We start from the raw sequence: 26,689 nt of genomic DNA, 5'->3' as shown, positions 1-26,689 counted from the left end.
CAATTTCAGCAACATATGACAAGTCATATGGAAAAAGACCAACTGACACACTAGAGTGTTGCAGACTCTCAAGGAAACCTAAGATCAGAAAATGAACAGTTTTTTTTCACTAATATGTTTCAGAACACTTGAAGACTGTTTGATGTTTAGTCATTCCTGCATGAATTCAGTTAGATCTTCATCTGGCACCCAGGAGGTCTCTACAAAGTACAGCAGACATGGCTTATTGCCAGACACAAAGCTGTAAATAAATGAAAGGCCAATTTTCAATTGGATGGATTTGAATTACAGTAGATCATCGATTATCCGACACCCTAAGGGAGAAGGGGTAGCTGGATTTGAAAAAACGTGGGATAATCACATCAAATGTTTCATAGTAGCTTATTTCCATACATTATTTTATTACATTGTGATTGGGGTGTTGTGCACTGTAAATGCTTTTAGTGTTTGCAATGAGTTTACTGTACAAAAATATTTTAAAAAGCAAGGCGTAAAAACACAAATAACTATGTTTGAAGTGCAATATTGTAGAAAATGTGCTGTATATTACACAATATTAGTTTGATTATTGCAAAGTGCAATATATTACTTTTAGTACACAACCTGTTTGAGAAATAAAATATTTCATGATATTAGCCCATGATCATAAAAGAATGTTGGGAGACGGATTATCAGTTCATGAATAATCACAATCTTAACCATCAAAATTGTTTGTTACTGCAGAAATTTGTACAATTTGTAGTAGAATGGTACAGATGTACATGTACTTATTTAATAATGTCACCAGAACCTTTTTGAAAAGCAGGGTTCTTGGGTCTGGTGCATTAATATCCCCAAGGACATACAGTAGGTCTTCTGCCAAAAATCAGGAGCAGTTTTATTACTAAAACACATGGAAAAGTATGATGGAAGAACACCAGAACAGTTACCTTTTCAGAGATCTGCAGGAGGATACCCTATCTGGGCTGTGAGCCAAGTTTTTATTTTGGAAACTCCTTTCCACCTTTTTACTACTGCGAAGGAGAGGGTCGTCTTGCTCCTTCACATACAAGTTAATAAAATGATACTATACAAAGAACAGCCCTTTCTTCCCACACAAATGACCACAAAAGAATTTTATATTTTCCTAAACATTTTTACACAAATAGATTTATGCTCAAATGGCTCCACAGTGGTAGAAATTACAGACCACTTCCCCTCCATACCACAAGAGGGCACTAAGGATGCAGGATGGCTAATGCTTCTCAGGCTATATTTTTGGCTGTGAGCCTGAGAGTGCCTTTGGCCTCTAGTGAAGTTGAGTGTAAGATACAAAACAAACAGTCCTATTTATAAATCCATTTGGTTTTCATTTCCCAGTTTGTTGCTGTGATGGACAACACAAAACTTCTGCAACAGGTACATGCATATCTTCATTTTAAAGCTTACCTTGTCTAGGTCTGATAGCAAAACACTCTATAGTGTACATTATGTACACTATACTGTATATACTGGGGTACGAGATATACACTATACTGGTACACTGGATAGGTACACTATACTGGGGTACGAGACTGTACCCCATCACAGTGTTCAAAATAAAACATAACATCAAATAACCAAACAGTGGATGGCATACAAGAAGTGGGAGTGCTGTACTGTAGAACAGTGTACTGAGTTTTCCTTGAAATTAGTAAAAATAAACTAAATAAGTACACTTACAATCAATGCTGAAATGTGTATTTTATTTAGATTAATCTAGTCTGTTGATGCTTGTGTTGTGCAATTTTATAACACTGAAACTGAGTGAATACAAGTTGGTTTACTTGCAATTTTAAAAGAAATAACTTCTGAAAGCTGTTTTCTTTCAACATTTCATCTCTAGCTCCTCTACATTATCCATATAAATTGCCTACTTTAACAGACTTGAAAGTGCTAGTTTTTTCACTATTTGCATTTGCTTTGTGTCGAGTTACATAGGGCCTCAGAGCACAAAGTTTTTCAACATGAAACAAGTTCAAATAATTATAGATGACAGTCAGAAATCACAGCATAAAACATGCAGAAAGCACTCACAGTAAAGTATTGCTTGGATACACAATAAAGAGCATAGAAAAGGATTTCCAGTGAAGAGCATAAGACTTATTCCAGGGTTTAGGGAGATCAGCTATGAGGCAGACTGAAAGAGTAGCAATCTTCCCACTCAAGAAAAGAAGGCTAAGGAGAGATTTAATGGAGGGTTTCCAACTTTTTATTGGGAACAAACAGGGTTGGCACTGTTGGTATTTCATATTTAACTTAACAAACATTTTTTTTTCTTTTAAAATCAAATTTGAACAGATATTAGAAAACATTTAACTGCCAAGGTTTAGAACTGAAAAGTAAGTTTGAGTCGGTGAAACAATCTCTTCCCATACTGTACATTATAAAGATGGGTCTTCTCCCATAGTTAAAGGCAAACTGCAGTCCCAATTTCTCAGATGAGTTATTAAATCTCAGTAACAAAATAAATTTATAGATGTTATAGAAAAAATTTACAAGTTTTGAATTATGCACAAAATGGTGAAAGTACTGTAAATCGCCGTGTTGTCACAAATTTGCATTTGAGTTCTTATGACTCATGAGTTGATGCGGCCCTTCCTGCTCACTAGCCACTGTAATGACTAATGTAATGTGATGTACGAGCAAATACTGTAAGCACAGGCTGTGCAAGCAGCCATTTCACCACAGAAATCTTCCAATAAGATATGTAAAATATGTTCCAACATACTGTATTTGTCAGCAAAACTTGTCTCCAAATTGAGAGCAATACTTCTGTTGGATTAAATGAGAGGTTTCACAAGCCTGCTTCTTTGCAATGTAGTAAGGTCATTTCACATCACCGGACATTTTTACAAACACTGTGTACATTTTACGTGGTTGGAAATGCACTCAGCAATGTAAATTCTTTCTAACCCCAAAGTATAAAAATAGCACTGCAGTTCCCTTTTAACTTCTCTTAATGTTCTTATGTTCAGTGATGTAAATTATTCCAGTGATCTTTGAAGTCTAGCAGGTAATTGTTACTCTGAGTTAATGATGACCAAAAGTTACCCAATCATTGAACAGATTCAGGACTCTGTTGCACTAGCACAAGCACAGTCAGGGCAGCTCTTACCTGGTCATGCAGCTCTTCTGCTGTGGGCTGCTTTGCTTCGGCCGCAGGTGCGTGGGTAGGGCTGTGGCTTCGGATGTCATTCTGCAATCCGTACACAGACTACAAAACAATTTCACAGTATCACATTCACCTCAGCTAAGATTATCCACTTCTGTTAGTCTGAAACTGCTATGTCACCGATATACAGCTTTTGGGTTACTGGCAAAAAGAGAAAAGACTTACCTTCCTTGTTTTGTGAGGGTTTTTCATTCTTGAGGATTTCTTTATGTCAACCTCTGTTGTATTTACACAACCAGGCTAAAATAAAACACAAGGCAACAAATGGAGTTATTAAAATATGACCTTTCTAAGGTTATAGGTGGTAACATTTCAAGTATAATCAGAAGCTTCCTTATTCCACGTTGATGCCTTAACTAAGTTTTATTAAGTACATAATTCCAAAATATGTTTATGTGCATAGGAATGATTTTGAACTTAAAGATTGACAAACACCTTACTGAAATATTCATATTGTTGAAATAAGTTTTCTCTAATGCTGTTTATATCAAAGCATATAGAGGATCATTTCAATTTTAATCGGTGTTGCAATTTGTTTGAACACTGTAAAAGGCATGTTTTTCATTTTTACACTTAATTCAAATACTGCTTAGAAAAAAAAAACAGCAAGAACAATGTGTCATCAGCTCCCGTAACTAGTTTATCAAAGGTAGTTTATGAAATTCATAACAGATCATGCCAGGCAGATGGAGTTTATGCCTGTACAGGAGTTACTGATAAGGATACAATCTAAAACAAGGAGACAAGCCATGAATCAAACTGTCTGTTCTGCAAAACAAGGTCAGTAACTGGGGTTTGTGACAGTGTAGTTTAACACAACTGCAAATCAATTTGGTTTAAAACATTTTTTCTTTCATGAAATGGGTTTATGTTCAGAGCCTGTTCAAACCAGACACGATATGGCACACTGGAACATTAATAATGTCATATTACTAAAACCCAATATAAGTAAAGCACATGCTTTTTTTTGTCTTATACTGTACGCTTTATAATAGAGGTCATGTTCTGAAATTGCAATAAAAATCTTAAGGAAATCCAGTGGAAAAAAAAAATTCAGCTATCACTAGAGCTATTACTAGAGGGCACTTCAGATCACATTATATCAATCACTACTAGCCATATTAGCAATCTTAAAAATGAGTCTACCTTTTATTTGTTTCCAGCACTTGTACTAATGATAAATTCTCCTTCAAGGGCTATTTACATGACTGTATAAAGTACCTTTAAGGCCACTGGCAAACGTTTTTACTGTGTTTTGTAGGCTCAAAACCTGCTAAACCTGAAATATATTGCAAATGTACATAAAAATAGTTAAAGCTGCAATATATTACAATTCCTATTATCAAATGAGTGGAAGCCCTTCAAGATATTAGACACGCCTTTGAGCTGCAATGTGATCTGACATCAGAAGGTATCACAATGGCACAGAGATATTCCAAGCTGCAACTTTCTGGATTCTAGCTCCCAAAAATAAATCGGTCCATTTTCTTTCTTGAAGTAATAAAGTTTGCACACAGTTTGAAGCACTGTCCAGGAGATCAATTGCAAATGAGAATGAATTATTTCTGTAGCACATCCCAATTGCTTACATTTTGTGAGTGCAGGGCCTTACATTAGCTTGTTAATAATCCACCATCTGCAGAAGGATATGTAAAATGTCTCATGGGGACCTGACTGAAACTGATAGTCCTTAGCCATTAGTATGCTTTAAATTCATAACTATTATATGGCAAACAAGAGTAAGATGGATGGAAGATAAATCTTCACATCCTTGATTACAACAAAGCTTGCACTCAGTTCCCATACATTACATCAATGCATGAAGGGTTATTTAGCACAAGCCTCTCCATGTTCAATCTACAGTAGTAAGGTGAGTTGTTGTTATTCCCATTGAAGGGTTTTTGTCTTTAACAATAATTAAGTGCTGTTGCCAAACCAGTATTTTGCCTGATTCAGAGACTAGAAAAGAACAGATACAGTACTTAATTTTATTTACAGCATAACCAGACATGACTTAGGCATCACAAATATTGCAATGTCAATGACTGTTAATTGACATGTATTTACCCACAATTTAATTAACTAAGGTAAACCTTATTTTGGTAACCTCTGTTATTGTTTTGGTTATAGACTCTGAAGCCCTACAACTTTGCAAACATCCCTTTGAAGCTGGAAATGCTTTATCCAGATTCTTAGACACCTCCATTGTCACGTACTGTATCTCAGCCTGTAACAATATATACAAACATCCAACCATGACCCCAGTATGATGCCAAGCACTTCGGAGCTTTCAGACTTGCCACTGAGAGCTGCACCACTCCACCAGTGGATGCTACACCTATAGACACTGATTGCAAACAAAACAATGCATAACAGTGACACACACTCAAAAAGCATTATACCATTACCCTTCCTCCCATTGTGGCAGAATGTTTGTAAATATAAAGCTAAATTCCAAATTAAGAAGTACAAATAAATATGAAATATAAATAAATAATATACTGCAAATATATAAACATGCATATGTGTTCTGTTTATAAAAAGATGTATAGCATGCAATGTTGGTTGATTGCTTAGTTACTATAGGCAAATCACAACACATAGTCTGATAAAAACTGTGATATCACCAGTAATTAATAACTCTGAAATATAATAATTAACTGAGACTTCATCCTATTTGAGGGGATACAAATAACATATTAAGAGCATTGGTACAGTAAAGGTTTTTATATTAAGAAGTACACTACCTGATGTTAGAAGTAATTGGCGAAGAATTTAGTAAAATGCGTTGATTAAAAAGAAAGTACCACTGAAATTACAGCACAATTATCTTTTTGAGAATTCCAAACTTTCTGAAACAAATCCAAAAAGGCATCAGAAAATAGCACTTGAGAGTTATTATGTACCAGTGGCCTGCGGTTACTGCTCTGCAGTGCTAAATGACAATGCTTTTAGTCCATGTAATGGATCTGGCTTCAGAAATATGTCATCATTCTCTGTGGCACTCATGCAGAAACTGGTTTAACAATCTAGAGGAAAAACATTCCGGCAAGGTACTCCTTTCCCCAGTAATTAATCCTGATGCAAAAAAGAAAATTATACAGTAAAGGCAAATGTTATACAAATGTAATGAAATATCTAAGGGGGTGTATGACAGTAGAAATTGTCTATCACCAAAAACATTGTAGAGAATATCTAGTAAAGTATAATTACTATGACCATATTAATAAACACCAGTTAAGTTACTTGCTATGCCTGCATCAGTCTGAGTAATACACAGACATACTTCAGTACATCCTATTAGTAGTTCTTCCTACTGTTGCTCTCCTGAATACAAACTAGTGCTTAGCTGCCTTGAGAAGATCAGCAAGGTAACATCTGGACAGTACTCACTGGCTGAGCTACAGAAGAAATAGACTTGCTAGAAGAAGTGAGATTTGTCTGAAGGATTTCTCACCGAGTCTGTCCATACAGCTAAATGTGGATTTTTGTGGGTTTAAACCCTAAAAGAAAATACAAAGTACTGTGTCTTTTCAAGTCTGTCCCCGAAACAAGGGCAAAGGCTTGATATTTGAGCAGGCAGACAACCAACATGTTAAGGACTGAATGCAAATCTTCAAAAGTGACAAAGATATTTCTGGCTCTTGTCTTGGGCTTACTTGAGTGACCACAAAAATGAAACTGATCGCGGTCAAGTTCTTTAAAAAAATGTAACTTTTGGCAGAAAATGAATAATCACTTAAAACCATGTATAAAATATGCTTTAAAAACCCTTTTTATGCATTATGTATTTATTGTATCAAATCTGCTCAGTGTGCTCTGCTGAAGACATAACCTACTAAAGAATAAAATGACTAAGTTCCTTTTATTTTTTTTGTTTAGCCTGGTTTATTCCCTGACTATTAAACATTCCCATTTTGTGATATTTATTAAAAACAGAAAAGGAAACTACAACTGAGCAATATTCAGCTTTGTGAAACCAAGGTTAATTAGTAATTACTAGGGAAAAGACTTCACTCTCAAAAATATAACTTCACCAAAATCAGTTTTATCCCCCTCTTTAAGCAGATCAATGTTGACAGCACTTATAGACCTGAAGAATTAATAAAGCCATATTTAAATCCAGCTGCATTAAACATCAATTTATTAAATCATCAGACTTATTAAAAAAGTTTTTCTACTCAAAATGTCGGTTTATCCAGTTATTGTGATCATTTTAAGAAAACATTCAAAAGCACCAAATTTAACATGCCTTTAATCTTGCTATCACATCAGGAGTTGTGGGTTTAATATATTTTGAGTACAAAAAGTATTGTTCATATTATACCTTTTTGAAAACCACATCTATCATCTTTTGTAGAAACAGGTGAGCAGCCCATCCCACAGCTACACTTTGTCAATTAACACATCAAACAAGGTCCATCTTCACCATCTGTTCTTTTAAGCGCTTGCTATCACCTTTTTATTTTAAAACCTATTTGACTGAATAATAGAACCTTGTCAAATTTCTTTTTGAAATTTAACACATTCTAATTGGAACCTCCCTTACCAATTTACAGCATAAAACTCTGTCTTTTAGAAAAGGGAAACCAATTTAAAATAACACTGACTGCACACTAATGCACTTTTCCCTACTGTGTGTTAATGACTGTAACTGTACAGTAGACCAGCTAATAAACAAAGATGTGGTACTATTAATTTGGTGATGGTGATGCTTAGCACATGAAAATCTGTTCTAATGCCAGAAAATTACAGTTTTACACAACATGCTTTTAGTGCACTACCCTACAGAGAGTCCAACAAACTGAAAATCAGAAATGTACAGTATAAAAGATAGAGGTTTTCCAGTTTCTATATTTGGGTATCTATGGACCACATTAACACAAAAATATATTCATAAAAAGACTCAAATATTAATTGAAAAATAAATAGAAACATTGCAAAATGTTACAATGTAATGGCTTATGTTACTTGTACTGTAACATTTCTTTGATACAGTAGAAACTGGGTTCAGAACAGAAGTGGCCTTGATTTGGTTCAATAATCTTTTTTTTCCTCTATTAGCTCCTTTTGTTTACCACTATTTTAATTATTTGAAATAAATCACATTTATGAGTTATGTTCTTTGCTTTTATCATCACATAATAGAAGTGGTGGCATCTCAGTCAAATTGCAACCACCCTAATGTTAATCAATAACAAGCCTTATTCACTGAGAGAAACCTTTTCAAAATGTGTTTTATTGTTCAATATGGAGAAATAATGTATGGTTCCTGCTGTTACTCCTGCATCTTAAATTTGATGTATTGACATCGGCAGCTGCTGGAAAGGATGACAGGAGTACTGAACAAAAACAGGCAGGACATGCTGTCTATTTTCAGACACTACACTGGATAATTCCTCAAGGATCCCCAGCAATTCTTTGCTCCTGTTCTAAGCAAGATGCTATACTGGGTGGGAGAAATGAGCCTGATCATTGCTCTTAAAGAGCCAGTGTATTTGTGAAATAAAAAGGGGATTTAGTCAGAAGCTCATTGCTGACAAATACCTCACATTTGCAATGGCCTATGGTGTTTTCTTTTATATAAAGCCCCCCTTTATTAATGGTACACCAGCATTACAGTTGCATTCAGCCAAAAAGGGTCCCTGAAGGTTTGAAGGTATGGTATGATATTCCCATCCTCTTTTCAGATACTCAGAATGGTTTACCTATGGAAAAGGTTATCCAGGTCAATAAGAAAAGGATCAGCTAAAAGTCAGCAAGAGGTCTGGTCACCTTAGCAACTCAGATCACGTGAAGGTCATGTGGCTAGCAGATGACCTCTGACAAACATCTGGATCATGGGACACTCATTTTACTAGAAGCTAGCTTTTGGCTAGTCAGAAGTGAGAAACAGTGCTTAAGTGAATATGAATGGGAGTCATATTCAAAAGCACAAACTTGAGTTAGATGCACAGGATTCAACAGCAAAGCTGTATTTACCACTTGAATCCTTTGTTGATATACTGTAGTCACTGTATTTAAATTGAATAAAATAAGCAGGGTTTTTCAAATCTGTAGACATTAATTTGCATTTGAAATATACCTTGCAAAGTTTAGCACTCTTGCTATAATTTGATGCATTCTTGTATAGGAAATGACAGTTGTCTTCATAGAATCATTCTGCATGTGACTTGTGGATTATTAATTTAAGAAAACTTACTTAAACCCATTGGGTCTGTAAACTCATGCCAAGTGTACAAAGAGAATTGTACAGTATATAGTGTTCTTGTGTGTTTCATGTGTTCTTTTCTGTATAAAAACATTTGTTTAATCTATTATTTTATCTTCTTGGTTGTAAAATTGTTAATAAAAAATAAAAAAGAAACTGACATCCCTGATGAGTGAGAGTGATTTAAATTTGATTTGTTTTATATAGAAATTGGTATCAGGGAAATATCCTGGCAATATCAAATCACTTTGCTATTAAGGCAAAGCAAATGAAAAATACATTATTGCTATTTTCTGATGAAGTAAAATATAGTTCAATCACTCTCCTATTGATTATGATTCTTCATTATGTTTCATTCTTCTTCTTAAAAACATATTGTCAAATGAGAATTACTGTACTTACAACTGGTCTGTGCACATCCCAAAATGCTCTTTCTTGACTGTCAAGTATTTTCCTTTCAATTTTATCTCTTTTCTTGTCAACTCTATAGGACAAAAGATTTAAACATTTGTTAGAATTGAATATACTGTACTGTACTGTAGGTAACCTGACTTTCTATACTGAAGAAAAATATACAGAAGATTAAATATTTCTGGTATTTTAATCATCTCCTGAATATCAATATGCATTTTGTCAAAACCAGTGATTCCAAATCATATAATACTATATATAATAGTTTTAAACTTGCTGGATTGTATTAAATATATGATCTCATGTTCTGCCATGTGTTACAGCTTTGAAACATACTGCAGTGCGATTTAAAAAATTCAAAAACAATGATAAAGTGGAAGACAGGTTTATACAGTATATGGAAAAGTTTGAGTTACAGTACATCACAAGGGCTTAACATCCTTAAAGTTGATTAATTGAGAGGTCCTTAATACCATATAAAGAGCATCCATCAAAATGTATGCACACTCCAGCATTTCAAAAGTCACACTTACTTTGCTTGTGCTTCTGCTTGCATAAATATAAATTCCCATTTTCGAGCAAATGCTCTCTGTAGCCTTGCTAAGCTTTCCTGAAAAATACAAGGGTCAGATGTGGGAACATGTCCTTTGAAAACATAACAAAATTCTACATCATATTCACTATTCTCCTGTCATGTTTTTTTTTCCCCCAAAGACCAAGCGACTCAGTGGCTTGGTGTAGTATTGTCTGCCTCGGAAACTACGCAGAAGGTCACTAAACATGTCTGTACGCAATCTCTGCATGACTTTACAGAATGTAAAATACACAATTCATCAAAAAATGTATATCAGACATACAGTATCCCGAGCAAGATTTGTTACAATGTACAGCTTTATAGAGGTACAGTAGCATTATTGATTATTGCAGGGGGATATTCCATTTCAGACATAAATAATATTTTGTGTAAAAGTCCTAGTTTGCATTGTCCTTCTCTTTTCAACCAATATGTTTCCTTTATGGAAAAACAATTCTATGGCAATGAAGAAGACACCTGAAGAAGCCTCCACGGCCGAAACGTTGTGCTCTCTTTCTTCTTTTTTTCAGCATGGAATAAACCTATTACTTGTTCCTTTGCAGCCTACGCATGCTGACGCAGCTACCCACCTGAACTACTACCATTCTATGGCAATGTCCTACTGCAATTTTGTTTTAAGACAACAGTGAATCTTGATGTGTATTTTGCAGTGCAGAAATATCCTTTTTGCTTCAAGCATAGAGAACTGTAATTGATTTCAATTACAAGGAACATCTGACAATTATGAATTAGGACAAGCTGAACTCCAACACATTTTATTGGTTGCCCTTAAATCACCAATTTGTAATAGTTTTTTTTTTTACTACTGGAGCGACTATTCAAATTGAGTTATTAAATTTGGTAGTTTAGAGATCATGTGAAATGCAAATCCCAAAACTGTGCAGCTCTCAAGGATTGTGGGTGGCAACTTCTTCCTGATTTGAACCACAAGACATATTAAATTGACCAAAACTCATCTGTTTTCCAAGTCTTTACAAACTTACAATTTAAGGATGACCTACAGTACAGAGCCCGTTGGGCAGCAGCTGGTCATCCATAATTCTAGCCATTTTTGCTCAGTCTTTCAATTGACAACGGACTGGATTGAAAAACGGTCTTACTGCTTCATAGTCTGCAAGCTCCAGACGTGCTTTGTTTTGCATTGTTCTTTTGCAGAGGTACACCGCTGGAAAAAAAACACAGTTAAAAGCTGTAGTCAACAGATGACATGTTTGCTAAAGAGATTATATTATTACTTGAATTTTGAATTTGTCCTTGCACTGTGTGCTAGCAATTCTTGAATTCTGGGTTTGTTTTCTGTCTGGGGCACCTTCTGCATGGAGTTTGCATGTTCATCTCCCCCTTTGTGTAGGTGTTCTCTCAGTACTCTGATTTCCTGCCACCTCCCAGAGACATGCTGGCTGGGTTAATTAGAATCTCTATCAAATATGCTGCTTGCAGAGATGATTTTTACTGCACTGTATCTGTTGCTATTATATACTGTATAAAGCAAAGAGGTACTGTATAATGAAGCTACCCCTGAAACCAGCAAGTACACAAAAGATTATGTAAAATGGCTTGCAGAAGGGAGGTTAGCAAGGCCAATGAGCATGAGAAATTGAACAAGGATTTAATTTGCAAATACTTTTCAAGGAAATCCCCAGCCATCTGGGAGGTTTAATAAGTGATTCTTGTATGCATCAAAAGTTAATGATTCCCATGACATAGATTATTATTGAACTGTAATTCATAACATATAATATGAACAATTTTTATATTTATTGTATAAAAATAATTGAATTTGTTATTTGTGTTTAGTGATAGACTTGGATCTGCCTACTGTTGGGAAAAAATTGGATATGGATCTGTACCATCCATAAAAATACTGTACACACTGTGTAAAGGTTTCTTGTGGAATGGAAAAGGCCATTAATTAGCTCACTGGTAAATGACCAATTGGAAAACACTAATTCAAGCATTAAGCTTGGATTAAATTATTAATATATGTATTTGATTAATATTATCCATATTTTATATAACATTATAGAGGGAATTCTAGCTGCAAGGAAATATTCTTTCTTCTCTTGTGCTGCAAATGTTCTTTTAAGACCTTTCATAAGTAATCTTTGAAGTTAGACTAAACAATTATGTTAGAATATTTTTGCTATTATATATTATATATCTTAATCTAATATTTTAATGAATATTGTTTTTATTTTAAATATTATTTAATTAGTAAATCATTGCTGATAAAAATATTTTAATTACTTTTACTTTTTGTACTAATGTTTCAGAAATTATGTAACCCTGGATTCTTCAGCTGTGCTTCTTGGTCAAGCTTTCTAATAAGAAGGATATTTCAATGAAACTGTCAAAGTCCAAGCCTTTTGAAATGTAAAACATTTGTATAAAAAAACTAAAACCATGGGTTTCAGAACCTGAGTGCAATAATGAGCTGTGTGCACAAGCCTGAATTATATTCTGTATATACCATATTAACTGATGAGAACATATCACTGTGCATCTTTTTCCAATGTTAGAATGTTAGAGCTCTGTGAGTCTTAAACATTTTACAAACCTTACGGTGAAAGATTTGTACATAGCATTAGGAATTCTCTGTACTTTCTGTAAGCCAGTAAGCACATATAAATTCTAAGAAATTAAATCAACCTCCAAATTAGTACAAAATACTATACAGTACATACTAATCGCTTCTGCGTCCTGTGAGTTCAGGCCATCTTATATATAAATCACAAAGGTATATTTCACAACAAATGAATAAAAACTTAGTTCTAAAAAGTTAGTTACCATAGTCCTAGTTACCATAATCACCTTAGTTCCAGGAAGGAGGCGAAATTCTCACAAAAAAAATCAACATACAAGCAAATTATTACATGTCCTAAAGTTCACTTGGGCCCCAAAATCTAGCACTGAGCGTAAAAAAATGTATTAGTACTGCAGGAATGCTAACCCTTTGATGTTAGCATCATAGCCAGTGTTCCAGAAACACTCAATTAGATTTTAAATTTTGAGTCATCAATGAAAATCAACATTAATCATTGGATCTGGGTTGGGCTATGGTTTAATTGATGATTCTTCTTTCATACAAGCACCTTGAAAAATATATTTGGCATTAATACTCCCACTAAGGAGTCTTGCTCTAGTTTCAGAGCAGGTTGACAGAATCCTTGGCTGTGAATTTATGGTAAGTCACACGTCATATCATTTGCTTTCCAGAGTCTTGCAAGACCAAAATAGTTGCCCTGTGAACACTGAAAAGCCTCACAACATGCAGGTACAGGATTTTACTTCTCTCAGCTTCACAACAAGCACAATCACACAACATAAGCATTAGCCGCAGACTGTTTTCCTGCCTCCCTACTTCCAATCATTGAACAAATTGTAAGTAATATCAGCTGCCTGTAAATGATGCAGTTGGTCTCGTACTGTAACATGCAAGATGAGGCTGTTGAGATGTCATTACCCAGAACAGCTTAGAGCATTTAAACCCCCTACAACACAGAGCTAATGTGGTGCGATATTGCTGTCTGCCTGCAATACGTGGTTATGTTCTGAGATGGCTCTTAGAATACAGAGTGCATAATGATGTACTGGGCATAAACGTCCACTGAGCTATTAGTGTGAAAGTGCTCTATGACTGTTAATCAAAAGCTTTCAATGCTTCAGATGTAAAAACATGTATAGATCTACCCATCTGGGCTTTTATACTGGGCTGTACACATTGTATATACAGTATGTACTGCATATGTACTGTACATACTGCATAGATTACAAAAACCAACTGTTTTTAATCAGCAAGTCTCACAGTTTTTAATTTGAACAGCATCTTGAATTCAGTGCTTGATTGCCAGTGGAAAATGCTGAGACCTCTCTGGTTTTATCTATGTCAGTGCGAACCATCATAGTGTGGCACTTTTTAAAAAATGTATCCCTTTCCCCCAAAGTCCTATAAAGCACCAAACTAATACCTAATAAATATTACACACAAAATCTGGGACATCTGTCTACTACCCATTTATTTGGCAAGAGGTGATGAGCAAAATTATACCTGGCAAAAGTCTAATTTCTTTCACCGGACAGGTGGTACTCTGAGTATCAGTTTATTTAGGAAGTTATAATGCATTTCATTTTTGAGTGATTTTTATAGTTAAACATTTTAAGGAATATAGTGTAAATTTACAAACTACAGGAGATGATTCGACCACTAATACTCATTTTGTTGTCAGTATTTAAATGAACTAAAGCCCTGGGAACACAACACTTATTTTGAAACAATTGTTTGAAATGGATCCAAGAGATGAGGAAACCCTTTCAAGCTATTTTCTCCTTCCAAAAACAGTTTGATTTTTTGTGATGTCACCAGGAGCCTTGACAAATTCAGTCAATAAAATACAAGGAATAAATCCTGGAACATCGCTCAAAAAAGGGCTGACCATGATACGGGAAATACAGTATGTGATGTGGTTTTGAAGTTATTTTAAATCAAAGCAGTCCTGCTCTTTAGCTTATTCTGTGTTCAAGTAAAGAGCTTGAGTGTCGTTTTTTTATCGAATATTGGGGAGTGCACATTTTAGCTAACGTGCTAACATTGCTATTCACATACAAAAGTGATCTATCAGTCTTTGTTATATCTCCCTGTACACCAATGTGCCAGAGTGGGCTTTACACAAATATGTACAGCAGATATTTATGTATAGTTACAGTTTTCCACTGGGCATGGAAGTAGTCTTCTGAAGGGAAAAAACAAAACCCCAGTTACACAAGGTGTTCCCATTAGAAACACAACTGTATATGAAAAAGTCTTAAAGATCAATGTAAATCACTACTCAATAAAATTAAATTGTATGTAATAGGATACAGATTGCTACTGTATACTAATCAGGTCAATTTGCTATGCATCATTGTACTTTTAACTGAGCATGAATGCAATTTGAGTAGTCATTAAACAATGTGGGTAGGATGGCAGCTAAAACTAAGACCTCCCACACCTGCCCTTCGTTTTCAATACTCAGTTTAAGGTAGTCTTCACAGCCACACCCCCTCTCATCAGCACCGTACATCCCCTTACCAAAAACTAAAATGGCACCATGCCTTTCTGATGCACAGCTTCACTGATATTATGGAGTACCCTCTGAAAACCATTTGATGGTGATAAAGCTGTCTGCACCACTTTGGGGAACATCTAGTCTTGTATTCAGCAACTGGAAAATAGGATTGCAGCTGTTCTGTCGACAACGTAAGTGGGTGGACGCTCTCCAACTGGCTCAGGTTCCAAACCATAACAGCATTACAGAACTGCAGATATCTGTGCTTAAATCCCTTCTGGAAGAATTAGAGGACAGAAGCCACCAATCTGATTTATATTGTTGTTATGCCAGAAGGCACCAAGGGAGATTATCCTATTAATGTTTTTTTTTTGTCAAAATGTTGCTTTAAATGGCCAAGATGAAGATCATTTTCATGGTGGCCAATCCAGCCTGATCAAATCAGCACAAGAAATGGAAAGAAACACCCTGGAGCTCCAAAAACTCCATGCCTAGTTTCTGGACTAGATGCTTTGCTCAGTTTCGGATGCTGGAGTTTGATATTTATTCTCTCTGATCTTTCTTCTGTGGATAATCCTGATGGATTGTATTTCTTGGCATGGCAGATGACCTGATTCAGTTAACTAGGCAAATCCACAGGCTGGTACAGAATTCTGGTATTCTATAAATGTGGTTACAGGGAGCTGCTCTGTTCTATTCTACTTTATGTACATTTCTGCAAGTGCCTTTTTAGATTATGGGTCTACTCTATCATCACTGCTGTGTTACTCCTGACTGTATAAGATTTGGGATTGTTGGTCTCATCTTCCACCTACTTTTGAAGTCATAGAAGCTAGCGACTATTTTGGTTTTGGAAATGAGGTTTATTGCAGTTGTCAATGTTTTTTGTGATGGTACTGATGGTTTTCTGCCAAGTAATAGAAATGCTTAGCAGTATTAAGTTGTTTCTCCTTATTTTAAGCATGCATTTTATCCATAAATTGTTGAATATGTCAGTCTATAATAAAAACATAATTTAACAAGTTTGCATTTATTATATTTAATATCTTAAATGTTTTAATCCAGCACTGTATTTTAGGAAATGGTGATTAAGAAACAATGGTGTGTTTTTTATGAATACACAGCATACACTTGTATATTTACTATACTGTATGTTTTCCTATCTGTCTTGTAGCTTCTGATCATGCACCAGTTCTGTAACTACTGTATGTGACATGGTTATAGGAATTATCTGTGCTTATTTCGTACTAAGGCCTTCTTAAAATATCTTTCAGAGGGACTTTTTTTAAAAATGTGTTGTCTTAAGATGAATCCTCAATCTTTCTATCAGGGTTTATGAACAGTTTATTTCTCAGCTATAAATTACTCATTCATATGGATGAGGCTATGGGAAACCCTCTTTTTCAAAGAAGAATGAGCCAGGGTGCCGCTGCAAGGGTGTGGATGGCATGTATGGAGGGGCCCAAAATTGAAAATACAAGTAGTGAAGAAAAAATCATGACATTTTCAGAGAAGTAGAAGTGGATTAGATTAGGTTTTAATCTTGTTTAAAAATCAATTTAGTGCTAGTACCCCAAACATTCCAATTTCCAGTGTCACATCCTGTTTCCTTTTAGCATCACCTGCAAAAACCTACACTTCACTAGATTATTGGGTGTTCTTTCCATATCATTGTTGGCACAGCAAAATATCAGCACCACACCTACTGGCATCTAAGAGTCCATAATGATTTTGTATTATGATGATGACATTCTCCAGTTTCTTTCTGATAAAATGCATTTGATCTTTTTGATCATTTTAGTAGAATTTCAGGATGTAAATTAAATTGGACAAAATCGTTTTAGATTTTTTATCCCACTACATTGAAAACCTCTCTTCTACCTCGTATTCTTATTCAAAGTCTTTAGGCCTTACTTTGTTGTGTATCAAGGTCTCCTCTAATTGTCATAAAAATACATGCTTGAGGTCCCGAATAAAATTAAATTAGATTTGAGTTAAAGTAGATGGCCTTTTTTAAAGGCTACACTCCCTTTTTTACTGTTACACTGAGAATACAGATTTAAAAAAAAAAAGCAAATCAGACGCCATTTTAATTCAAAGACTAAAGAACCCTAATGTTAGTCAAAATGTTCGACAAATGGCATTTAAAAGCTCTGCTGAGAGCATCCTGGCATTTAACATGACAGTTTGGTATGGAAACCTGGGGTTGAAAAGCAGAACAAAAACTGTCCAGGATTGTGAAAATAGCAGGAAAAATAATTGGGGAAACTAGCTTAGCAGTTTATATCATAATATAGTTCTCAGAATGGCAAAGAGCATCACAGCTGATTCCACAAGTCCAATCCATCCTCAATTCATAACACTCCCATCAGGGAGATGGTGTAGGGTACCAAATTCAAAGAAAAACATTTATAAGAAGTCCCCTCTGCAATAAAACTGCTGTTGTGATTTCATATACTACATGTGATTTTACAGTACGTGTCTTTTATGTTTTGCTTGTGTGAAAATTTCCACAGCAGTGGACAATAAAGTATCTGCTTACCCACAATATTAATGTACCTCTCTGTATTTTCTTAGAATAAATTTATTAATTTTTGCTATTAATAAATGGGCCTCAATCCAATACAATTTAACTGATTTATTGGTTCCCATTAGAGACAACAGATTTAAAAGACTCCGATTATTAATATTAATTTAAAAACACTCAATCCTAACTTTTACTGGATTCTGTGCTAAGATTTCAATATGTCCTATTCCCCTTATCCTTAACTGTGTGGTTATGGTTCATTTTGTTTCTATGGCAATCTACACTAACTTTACAGCAAACGAATGTATTCTTGAGCAATCATATTTGTTTAGCTTTCTGAAGATGAGAAAATCTAATGAAAAATTAATTCCAAAGAATATGGAATTAGATTGCAGATTCAACTCCATATCCCTTTCCAAGACAACTTCTGTTAGTCTCCCAGCTACAGACGACAACCCAGATTTTAATCTCATTGTTTTAGGCAAACATGCCCATTATCAAATCGCTAATTCTAGTGCTAGCACTGGTTTCAAAGTTCTGCAGCATTTTCCCCATCAATGCAAAGGCTAATTATAATGTTTAGTATCAGATGAATGCATAGTTTAATTACACAGGGGATGATAGGTTTTAAAATACTTTTGACACAGAAATAAGAGTCTGAATTTGCTGTGTAGACCAAAGAAATTTGACAAAAGCAGAGTCCTTCACAGCATAGTTCAAGGATATGTCCCGCAGTTACAATGTCTAGATGATTAAATGTCTTGATGATCAAAATAATACTCCTTTCTTAAGATTCAGTACAAGGAGAACAGTAATGCTTATGCTCCAAATTACATCAGGGCTCTATTCCATTCAAGAAAAGCTGTAGTTTAAGTTTGTTTTCCTTTATTAGTTTTTAGTACAATTATAAATAAAAGTAAATTTTATTGAAAGGAAAACTTTAATTCTAGCTGAATCCCACAATGAATAGGTTCTATCTCTTTTACCTGTGTCACCAACATGAGTAAATATTGACACGTAAGCTGATTATCCTATAATAATCAAATCAAAAGGTCTTTATTTCTGCATTCGCTTTGATAGAGATAAATGTTCAATGACTCCCAGTGCACAAGATGGTTTTAATGTTACATTCTCTGCTGTTATTCTTTTTTCATTGGTATTTGCTTTTAACACTTATGCTCAGTTTTACCCAATTGCATTTGAGACTACTGTTACTAAATCTCGTTGTATGGGAAATGGCCTTTCGGCACCATTTACCAGAGAGATTCTGTGACAGTAATTCTTTTTTGATCGACCGAAGGTTGGCTGGCTGCTGTTGTTGTTTTCTGTACCCTTGATTGGAGTGAGTGGTCTATGGTCCCGCTCTTCGCCATCACTCTGGTACAAATTGGAGTGAGCTCTGACTGCCATCGTTGCACTGCTTGCTCCATGCCTCTCTCCCTTCCTGCTTCTCTGTCACTTGAGGTTACAGCTGGTTGTGTCTCGCGATCTGTCGCCTTCTTCCCCCGGGGCTGCTGGTTGCTCTGATCTGCTCTCTACATGCCTGCTTTTCCTACCTCCGAACCTGCCAACAGCTGTGGTCTGCTTCTAGGTCCCTACTTCTTTCAATCTAAGGAGCGGACAGCTGTGGTCTTTTCCCGCCTACATACTGCACCAGTATTTGTGACGCACCGGAGTCCCTATCTTAATTGTGTTTGTAATGAAAATAATAATCAGCCTTCCTCTGTTCTGTACTCTACCTGATATTTGCCAATTTCCTTCATAGTGGTACAGTATATGCCCTTAATTACTGGGAATGACTGAAACAGAAGGCAAAATTAAACTAATATCTAGTTAATGCAAGCTCTGATAGTTCTTAATTCCATGGTAAGTCTAGAATTTGTAAGAGGGAATTAAGGAGCATTGCTTGTTAAGTCACCCTGTCACTTGAACTAAAACTGATGCAAAGCACTGAGTTTGCTTCTCCTGCTTAACCTTTTGGCTGTAATGTGTATTTCATAACTTTAATGTGTATTTCAGAGCTTTAATAGATTTTTTCATGGTTTACATCCTTAGCAGAACCTGTGCTTTGATAAATGGTGATTTTAATTTTCATATTAATATTTCTGCTGCTTCCTTAGTACGTGATTTTTTTTAATGGTGCTGGAATCTGATTGCTTCACACAGCAATATGAAGTACTAAGATCTTGAATTGTAATCCCCTTTCAAATACACAGACTGTCCATTCTTCAAACAGAACACCTTGGTTTCCACTGGAATTTTGGATTTTTTAAAAATAAGAGCTGCTGACTAGAAAGGCTTAGAGCAAATCTAATTTATCTGATCATGACTTTTTATATGGGCTAATGGCCTCTACATCAACACAATTTCAAAGCCAATTCAAATGTCTAGGCTGGACAGTGATATAGCCTGTAACAAAGTAGCTGAATTTGCCTGCAAAAAGCCTCTTCAAATTGGCTATTTGTATTTCAGTCAAAGGAGTGACTGCACACTCCCACTGTTTTGAACTGACAATTGCAGCAGTACACTTTTGAGTGACATAGGCAATATACATGCTCATAAATTGTTCAAAAGATTCAAACAAGATTACCAAGATCAGTGACATCTTGCTGGTGAAACATAATATGATCATGGCAGAGACAAACACATTAAAGCCTTCAAAACTGAATGTAGATATAAAAGATGCGTCATTAAAGAACAAAAAATAGGATGGCCGAGAACAATGATATAGTACGAAATTCACTGCTGTTTGACAATATTAGAAGTGTAAGGAACTGAGAAATGCATTTGCAAAAATCTAGGATCCTCTACTGCTGCACTGTAGCTGCATGTCACTTTAAAAAACACTGCTAGATAAGATACACATTTCAGCTACTGATCCTACAATATATATCCAAAAGAACAAACTGTAAGTGCAATCTCATTATTATTATCTTTGTACTGAGGGCAAAGTGATAAAAATCGATCTACTTTGCTCAGTTCTGCTTAGTTCAAATTCTACATTTATAGAGATTCTACATTTTTCTACCCTTTTCACTCAATGATTATCCTTTTTATTTACAAATGATATTAATAACAAGGAACACCTGACAATGAGTCAGAAATTAGATTTGGTTGTTAAATGTGACAGATTATTTACTGCATCATTTCCTCTTAGCTGTTCATGTGAAGTTTACCTTGAATTGTTGAGATCAGGTTTTTGAAGATTCCAATCAATGTGAATTAAAGGTTCCTAAATGACAAGCTTGCATCCTATTCACCTAAGATAAACTGTATTAATAGTAAAAGTCATTTGACTATTTGAGTATAATGATGTTGCTTAAAAAATATGTGTACAGTGTATACTGTATATAAAAACTTCAGTCTGTGTCTAGGACGTCTAGGTCATTTGCACGATGGTGTATTTCTTTAGGATTCCATGTGGAATAACAGTAGAGTCCCAGCTTATCATAATACGTATCTCCTCCAATACTAGCTGACATTCAGTAGTGTTATGAGCTAAATGCCACAGGTGTCTTATTATACATTTAACTGACCATTATATTTAATTTTCAATCACAAAATTTATTTATTCATAATTTCACTAAAAAAGCTAGATGTGTTTACCTTTTGCTCACTCAACTAACCTGAAATCACTACTCCCAAAATAGCAGCAGCAAAGTTAAAGCCCTGGGTCAAAGGGTTGATAACACAGTCCTCTGTGGACATTTCCTTGAATGAAGTTAGACCAGGACTACATTAAATGTGCATAGATTCTCAGGTTCGCATAATCATCCGTTCATTTTCTAATTTCTTTATCCAACAGGGTCTCAGGGGAGCTAGAGCTTATCCCAGCAAGCAATGAAGGCAGGAAACTCCCTGGACAGGAAACCAGTGCATCACAAGGTACACATTTTTGGAAGAAAATATCAATAGGGACCATTTTTTTAAATTAACACCTTCAATTAAAAAAAAAACAGAAGCTGACATTTAATTAAAATGTGTAGGATTTCTCCATCTCACCATCACAGTTTTTTTTAAGTGCAAATCAGCCCCTGCAGAATCACATTACAATTTTTAAAAAGCTGAAAGACAAAAAAATCACAACAGATTATACATTACTGAAATTAATTTTAATATATAAAAATGGGCTCTCGTTCAATAGAGTTTACAGCTGGAAAACACCATCAGTATATTTTGCCTTGCAAAAGTATTCAGACCCTTGCACAGTTTTCACATTTAGTTGTTTTGAAGCTTGCATTCATGACGCTTTCAGGCAGCAACTCATATTTTTATATACAGTACACAGCCTACTCCACAATTTCAAAGCCAAAACTAAAAGCATTCAAACCTATGACAAACCAAAATTTAGGTTTAGACCTATTCAATCCTATAACAAACCTAAATCTAGGTGTACAAAATATCTTAAAGACACACAAAATTAGTGCCTTCCATTGTTTACAATAATAGAAGTTCTTATAATTTTCAGTTTCAGAAACACCCTGTGAAGTTCCTTAATCAGGTAGAGAATTTCAAGCAAATAGTCAGCCATTAAACTAAGGTGCTTTCAGAGAAGTCACTAAGAAGCATTGTTAGCAGCTGGTCAAACTTAGCAAACTGTAGACAGGATAGTGGCATCTTTGAAAGAGCTACAGAATTCAGTGGCTGAGGTGGAAGAAAATGTGCATCAATCAAAAACATCCCAGTCACTCCACAAAGCTGGCCTGTAAGGCCATCTCATATCCCGTATGGAGATTGCAATTAAGCATCTGAGTGATCCCCCCCAAAATGTGACCAAAAGACCAAACTGAAACATTTTGCCAAGTGTCAGGTTTGCCACAAGCCCAACATGGCAAATGTCCCAGTCACCATCATCCCTGCAGTCATGCATGGTAGCTGCAGCATCATGCAGTGGGGATGGTTCTCAACAGCTGGGATTAAAAGACCGTATAGAAAATGTCCTCAAAAGAATCCTCAGTAAATAAAGTGTAACAAGTAATACTAAAGGCTATGCTACCCACACACCCTGTAAATGATAAATTCCATAAAGCTACTAATCCATCCATTTCCTAACCACTCTCTGGAGCCTATTCCAGCAAGCAGTGGGTACAAATGAGAATTACTGTAGAATCACACCCAGGTCGGGACTCCACACTCACACCAGGGCCAATTCTCCTACACACTAATTAAAAATATAGTATGTCTTTGGACTGTGGGCTGGAGGTAACCCACGGGAATACAGGGAGAACATACAAATTCCATGGCGACAGCACCCCAGGAATTGAACCCAGGACCCCAGTGCTGTGAGGCAGCAATGATGCACCAACAAGGTCAAATGTAGTACTTGATGCAACTTATTGTTTTTACATTCTTTCTTAAATCACAACAAATAGTGCTTCACATTTAATAGATACCGTACTTGGGAATACTTCCTTGGCTATTAAAGGAAATGATCATACAGACACTCGAACAGACTAGAAGATGGTGTACTCACCATAGTCTGTGTTTTCAGGCTCCCAACAGTTTGATGGCCAAAAATAGGGCGTCTGTGGGAAATAAAGCAGAATGAAGACAACATTAATATGAGGCTGAATACAAATCAAATACTGTGAAAAGTGAAAGGATGAGAAATCCACTTTTTAAATGAGCTATGGACAGCTGATTCCACCAAATTTCATCCTTAGGTATAATACAGACATGCATTTTTACTTTCAAGTCTACCTATAAAGAACATTTACTTAACTTTTTTTTTGGAAAAGTATGAGTTTGAACATGTACAGTAAGTGGCTCAGCCATTAAAGGTGCAGAGTCCAGGTGTATGTTGAGCTTTATGATCCAAGTATGTTCTTATCATTGCCTGCATTTAATGGTGTGCAGTAGTTTGCAACACAAAAATGTTTCAACAACTTATAACTGCCACTATTCACACATTGCATTTTCTCAAAGGACACCATTAGTTTAAAATGAAAAAAATAATGTTTAAAGGCCTCAGAAAAACACTCAATTTTTAATACATTTTATGTTTTATAGCATTGTGTGCACAAGTGTTCCACAGGAATTAATATAATTTAAAATTGTGCTTACTTGAGGTTTCTGTAGCCATTTTATTATATAGTGGCTTTAGTAATTGATCTACACATTATTTTACTTCTTGTAATTTATTTTAATTTATCTATCATATAAAAGAAAACACTGATCAGTTCATTCAGTCTGAACAGTTACCAGAAAAGTCGGAGTAACACAAATGCTTTAATAATCTCATTGTCAGAGAAACTTATTTGCATGTAATCTTACAATGTTTAAAATAACAGTTCATGACACAGTACATGTCTAAATTTCTATTATATATACACTGCCATCCAACCCAAACTCTTGAATGCTCTATGCCCATATTTGTGGATTCGAAAGAATATTGAATGTTTCCAAGCGTCTGACAGATAACAAAAAAACTAAAAAAACTGAATTTGGAATATATGGAGACAACTGACGTGCCAACCATTGTTTAGAAACAGTTTTGAAGAAACATCAGAAGCTAAAAATAAATGAAGTAATAAAATAAACCCATTGGCATAATTATTTTTTGAAGAACAACAGCTACAAATATAATAGTTATTGACCATTTTGCTTTCACTCACCAGTAATTGTCCCTTGAGAATGAAATCTATCATGTTGAGTTGCTTTGCCTCATTATGCTTAATTAAAACTTCATGTAGGTTTTATTGAAAGAAATTTGTCTGCATAATTAGCTTTTTTTTTATATAAGACAGTGATTTGCTTGGTTTGTGTTCAATGACAACAGCTCAGGAGTTGATATAAACATGTGGTTTTTCTTTCAATTCTACATGGCATCATTTTTAAGTTTATTCTGAAATTTTTTGGAGCTGCGTCTAGCTCCTGACTGGAAGGTCCCGGGTTCAATCCCAGGTAGGGGCAAGCGATGTAGCTTGCTTGCTCCAATTCCTTCCAGACTTCTCCCAGGTCCATTCAGCCTGCTTTCCAAGTGAGTACTGGGGGTTAATCCTTCAAGGGGTAACAGGCCGGCCGGAGCGTGATCCTGACCCCATCACCTCCACCTCCAGTGTCGGACGGCCCTTGCCCCCCATTCCCCATGGGCCTTGATGGCCTGAAAAGGGACCGACCTACCTACTGAGGTTTTTCAGAAAATGACTCTTAAGAAAACATGACCTGTTTAAAAGAAATACGTTATATAAACCCAGACATGTTTAAAACGTATTGATCCACCAAAATAAGGCTGTGATGCTGCCAAATAAAAACCGAAGTCCGGGAACATCTTTCAGGCCTGTACCATTCTTAAAGGGGCAGTTTAAAGCTCTCCAAGAATTTCTATAGGTTGGATCAGATGTAAAAATGTCCTGAAATCTATTACCCTCTATTCTGAGGGAAGTAAGGGAAATGTAGCAATGCAGTTGCAATCAGTATTTCCTCTTCCTACAGTACTTTTCAGCACTTCTGTTGGAAGCTATATGGCATTTGGAATCCTCAGCATGATCCCATGCTGTGCTTGTGCAGGTCATGAGTGTTGGTAACTTTCACTCGCTCGTCCAATCATTTACAGGCCAGGCTTCTTATCCTGACCCCTGTGGTGCCCAAACAAACTGATTAGAATTCATTTCGCTGCCAGACTGCCACTTGCAATGTATTCCAAGCCAATCATCCCTGCTGTCAGTAACTTCCAGTAAACGACTCTTGCCCTCTACTGCAGATGCACGGACGTTAACTTCCAGTACACTGTGTACTGTACCTGAAACCTGTAGAAGGTGCCGTCATCCTTAAGTGTTAGGACATGGTCAGAGATTGGAAAGAAGTAGCCATGTGCTGCCATCAATGTGCCAAGATGAAGAGCCTCAACTGTAACAAAGAAACAGACTTAATGTTTTTTAATCTTGTGATTAAAAACAGTGTAGCAAGGTGATCATGTTATCATCATCATATGTACTTCGGTTTCGTTGTAAAATTGGCATTCACTGCATGTTGTATACACTTTTCAAACTTCAAAGTTGAAATAAAGGACACCTCAGTACAGTCATTCATAATTAACAGACAATCAAAAGACACAAAGAAACTTCTTTTGTGAGCTTCAAGATAATCATAAAACATAAATGTTAAAATTGTGTAACTAAAGTAACGTAAGAAAACAGGGACTTAATTCTGTAAAGACAACACATGGAGTTTGAAGTAAAAAACCATGTTCTACAAAAAGACAGTCATCACTTTTATCAATACTACTGTAAAACTGAGAAAAACCGGCCTTAATGGCTACAAGATACATTAGTTTTGAAATCATTAGTTCAGAGAAACATTCTGCTGTTTATAAGAGATATTACAAAACCTCCGGCCTCCCCAAACAACCCCAATTAAACAAGTGAAAATAATTACACACTAAATATATCTCCCCTAAGACGTCATATACCATCAAAGAAGCAGTGACAGGTTTGACAGGCAATTATCTGAGACACAGGACATGACCAATGGTTAAAAATGAGCAAGGCTGTATATTAGCCTCAGTTACACTTTTAACTGAGGTTTGTGAAATCAATGCTGCCTAACTGTATTGCCATGATATTTTAAATTCAAGTTAAGATTTAAAGAAAAAAAAATACAATTATTAACTTTGAAGGTGTGCAAAAATCCTGTAGACAAATACTACACAAATCTCTCAAATTACCACTGTTGTACTTTTTGTCAATGTCTCGTGCAACCTTTGTAC

At 35.6% G+C, this 26,689-nt stretch overlaps 1 protein-coding gene across 1 annotated transcript in view; it reads right to left on the bottom strand.

Annotated features, from left to right (window-relative positions):
* Positions 1-26,689, bottom strand: part of rgs7b (regulator of G protein signaling 7b) — a 97,093-nt gene that overhangs the window by 15,106 nt on the left and 55,298 nt on the right. Inside the window, exons 5-11 of the mRNA XM_088933881.1 lie at positions 25,724-25,830; positions 23,456-23,507; positions 11,511-11,575; positions 10,349-10,425; positions 9,807-9,888; positions 3,359-3,433; positions 3,137-3,235 (exon numbers count right to left, since the gene is read on the bottom strand). Of these exons, the coding sequence (XP_088790007.1) occupies positions 3,137-3,235; positions 3,359-3,433; positions 9,807-9,888; positions 10,349-10,425; positions 11,511-11,575; positions 23,456-23,507; positions 25,724-25,830 (557 nt within the window). The remainder of the gene's footprint in view (positions 1-3,136; positions 3,236-3,358; positions 3,434-9,806; positions 9,889-10,348; positions 10,426-11,510; positions 11,576-23,455; positions 23,508-25,723; positions 25,831-26,689) is intronic.

This window comes from Atractosteus spatula, chromosome 15, assembly GCF_055471065.1.
Source record: "Atractosteus spatula isolate fAtrSpa1 chromosome 15, fAtrSpa1.hap1, whole genome shotgun sequence".
NCBI classification, from domain to species: domain Eukaryota; kingdom Metazoa; phylum Chordata; class Actinopteri; order Semionotiformes; family Lepisosteidae; genus Atractosteus; species Atractosteus spatula.
Note: the sequence above shows the minus strand (reverse complement) of the source record. Positions and strands in the feature narration are given on the sequence as shown.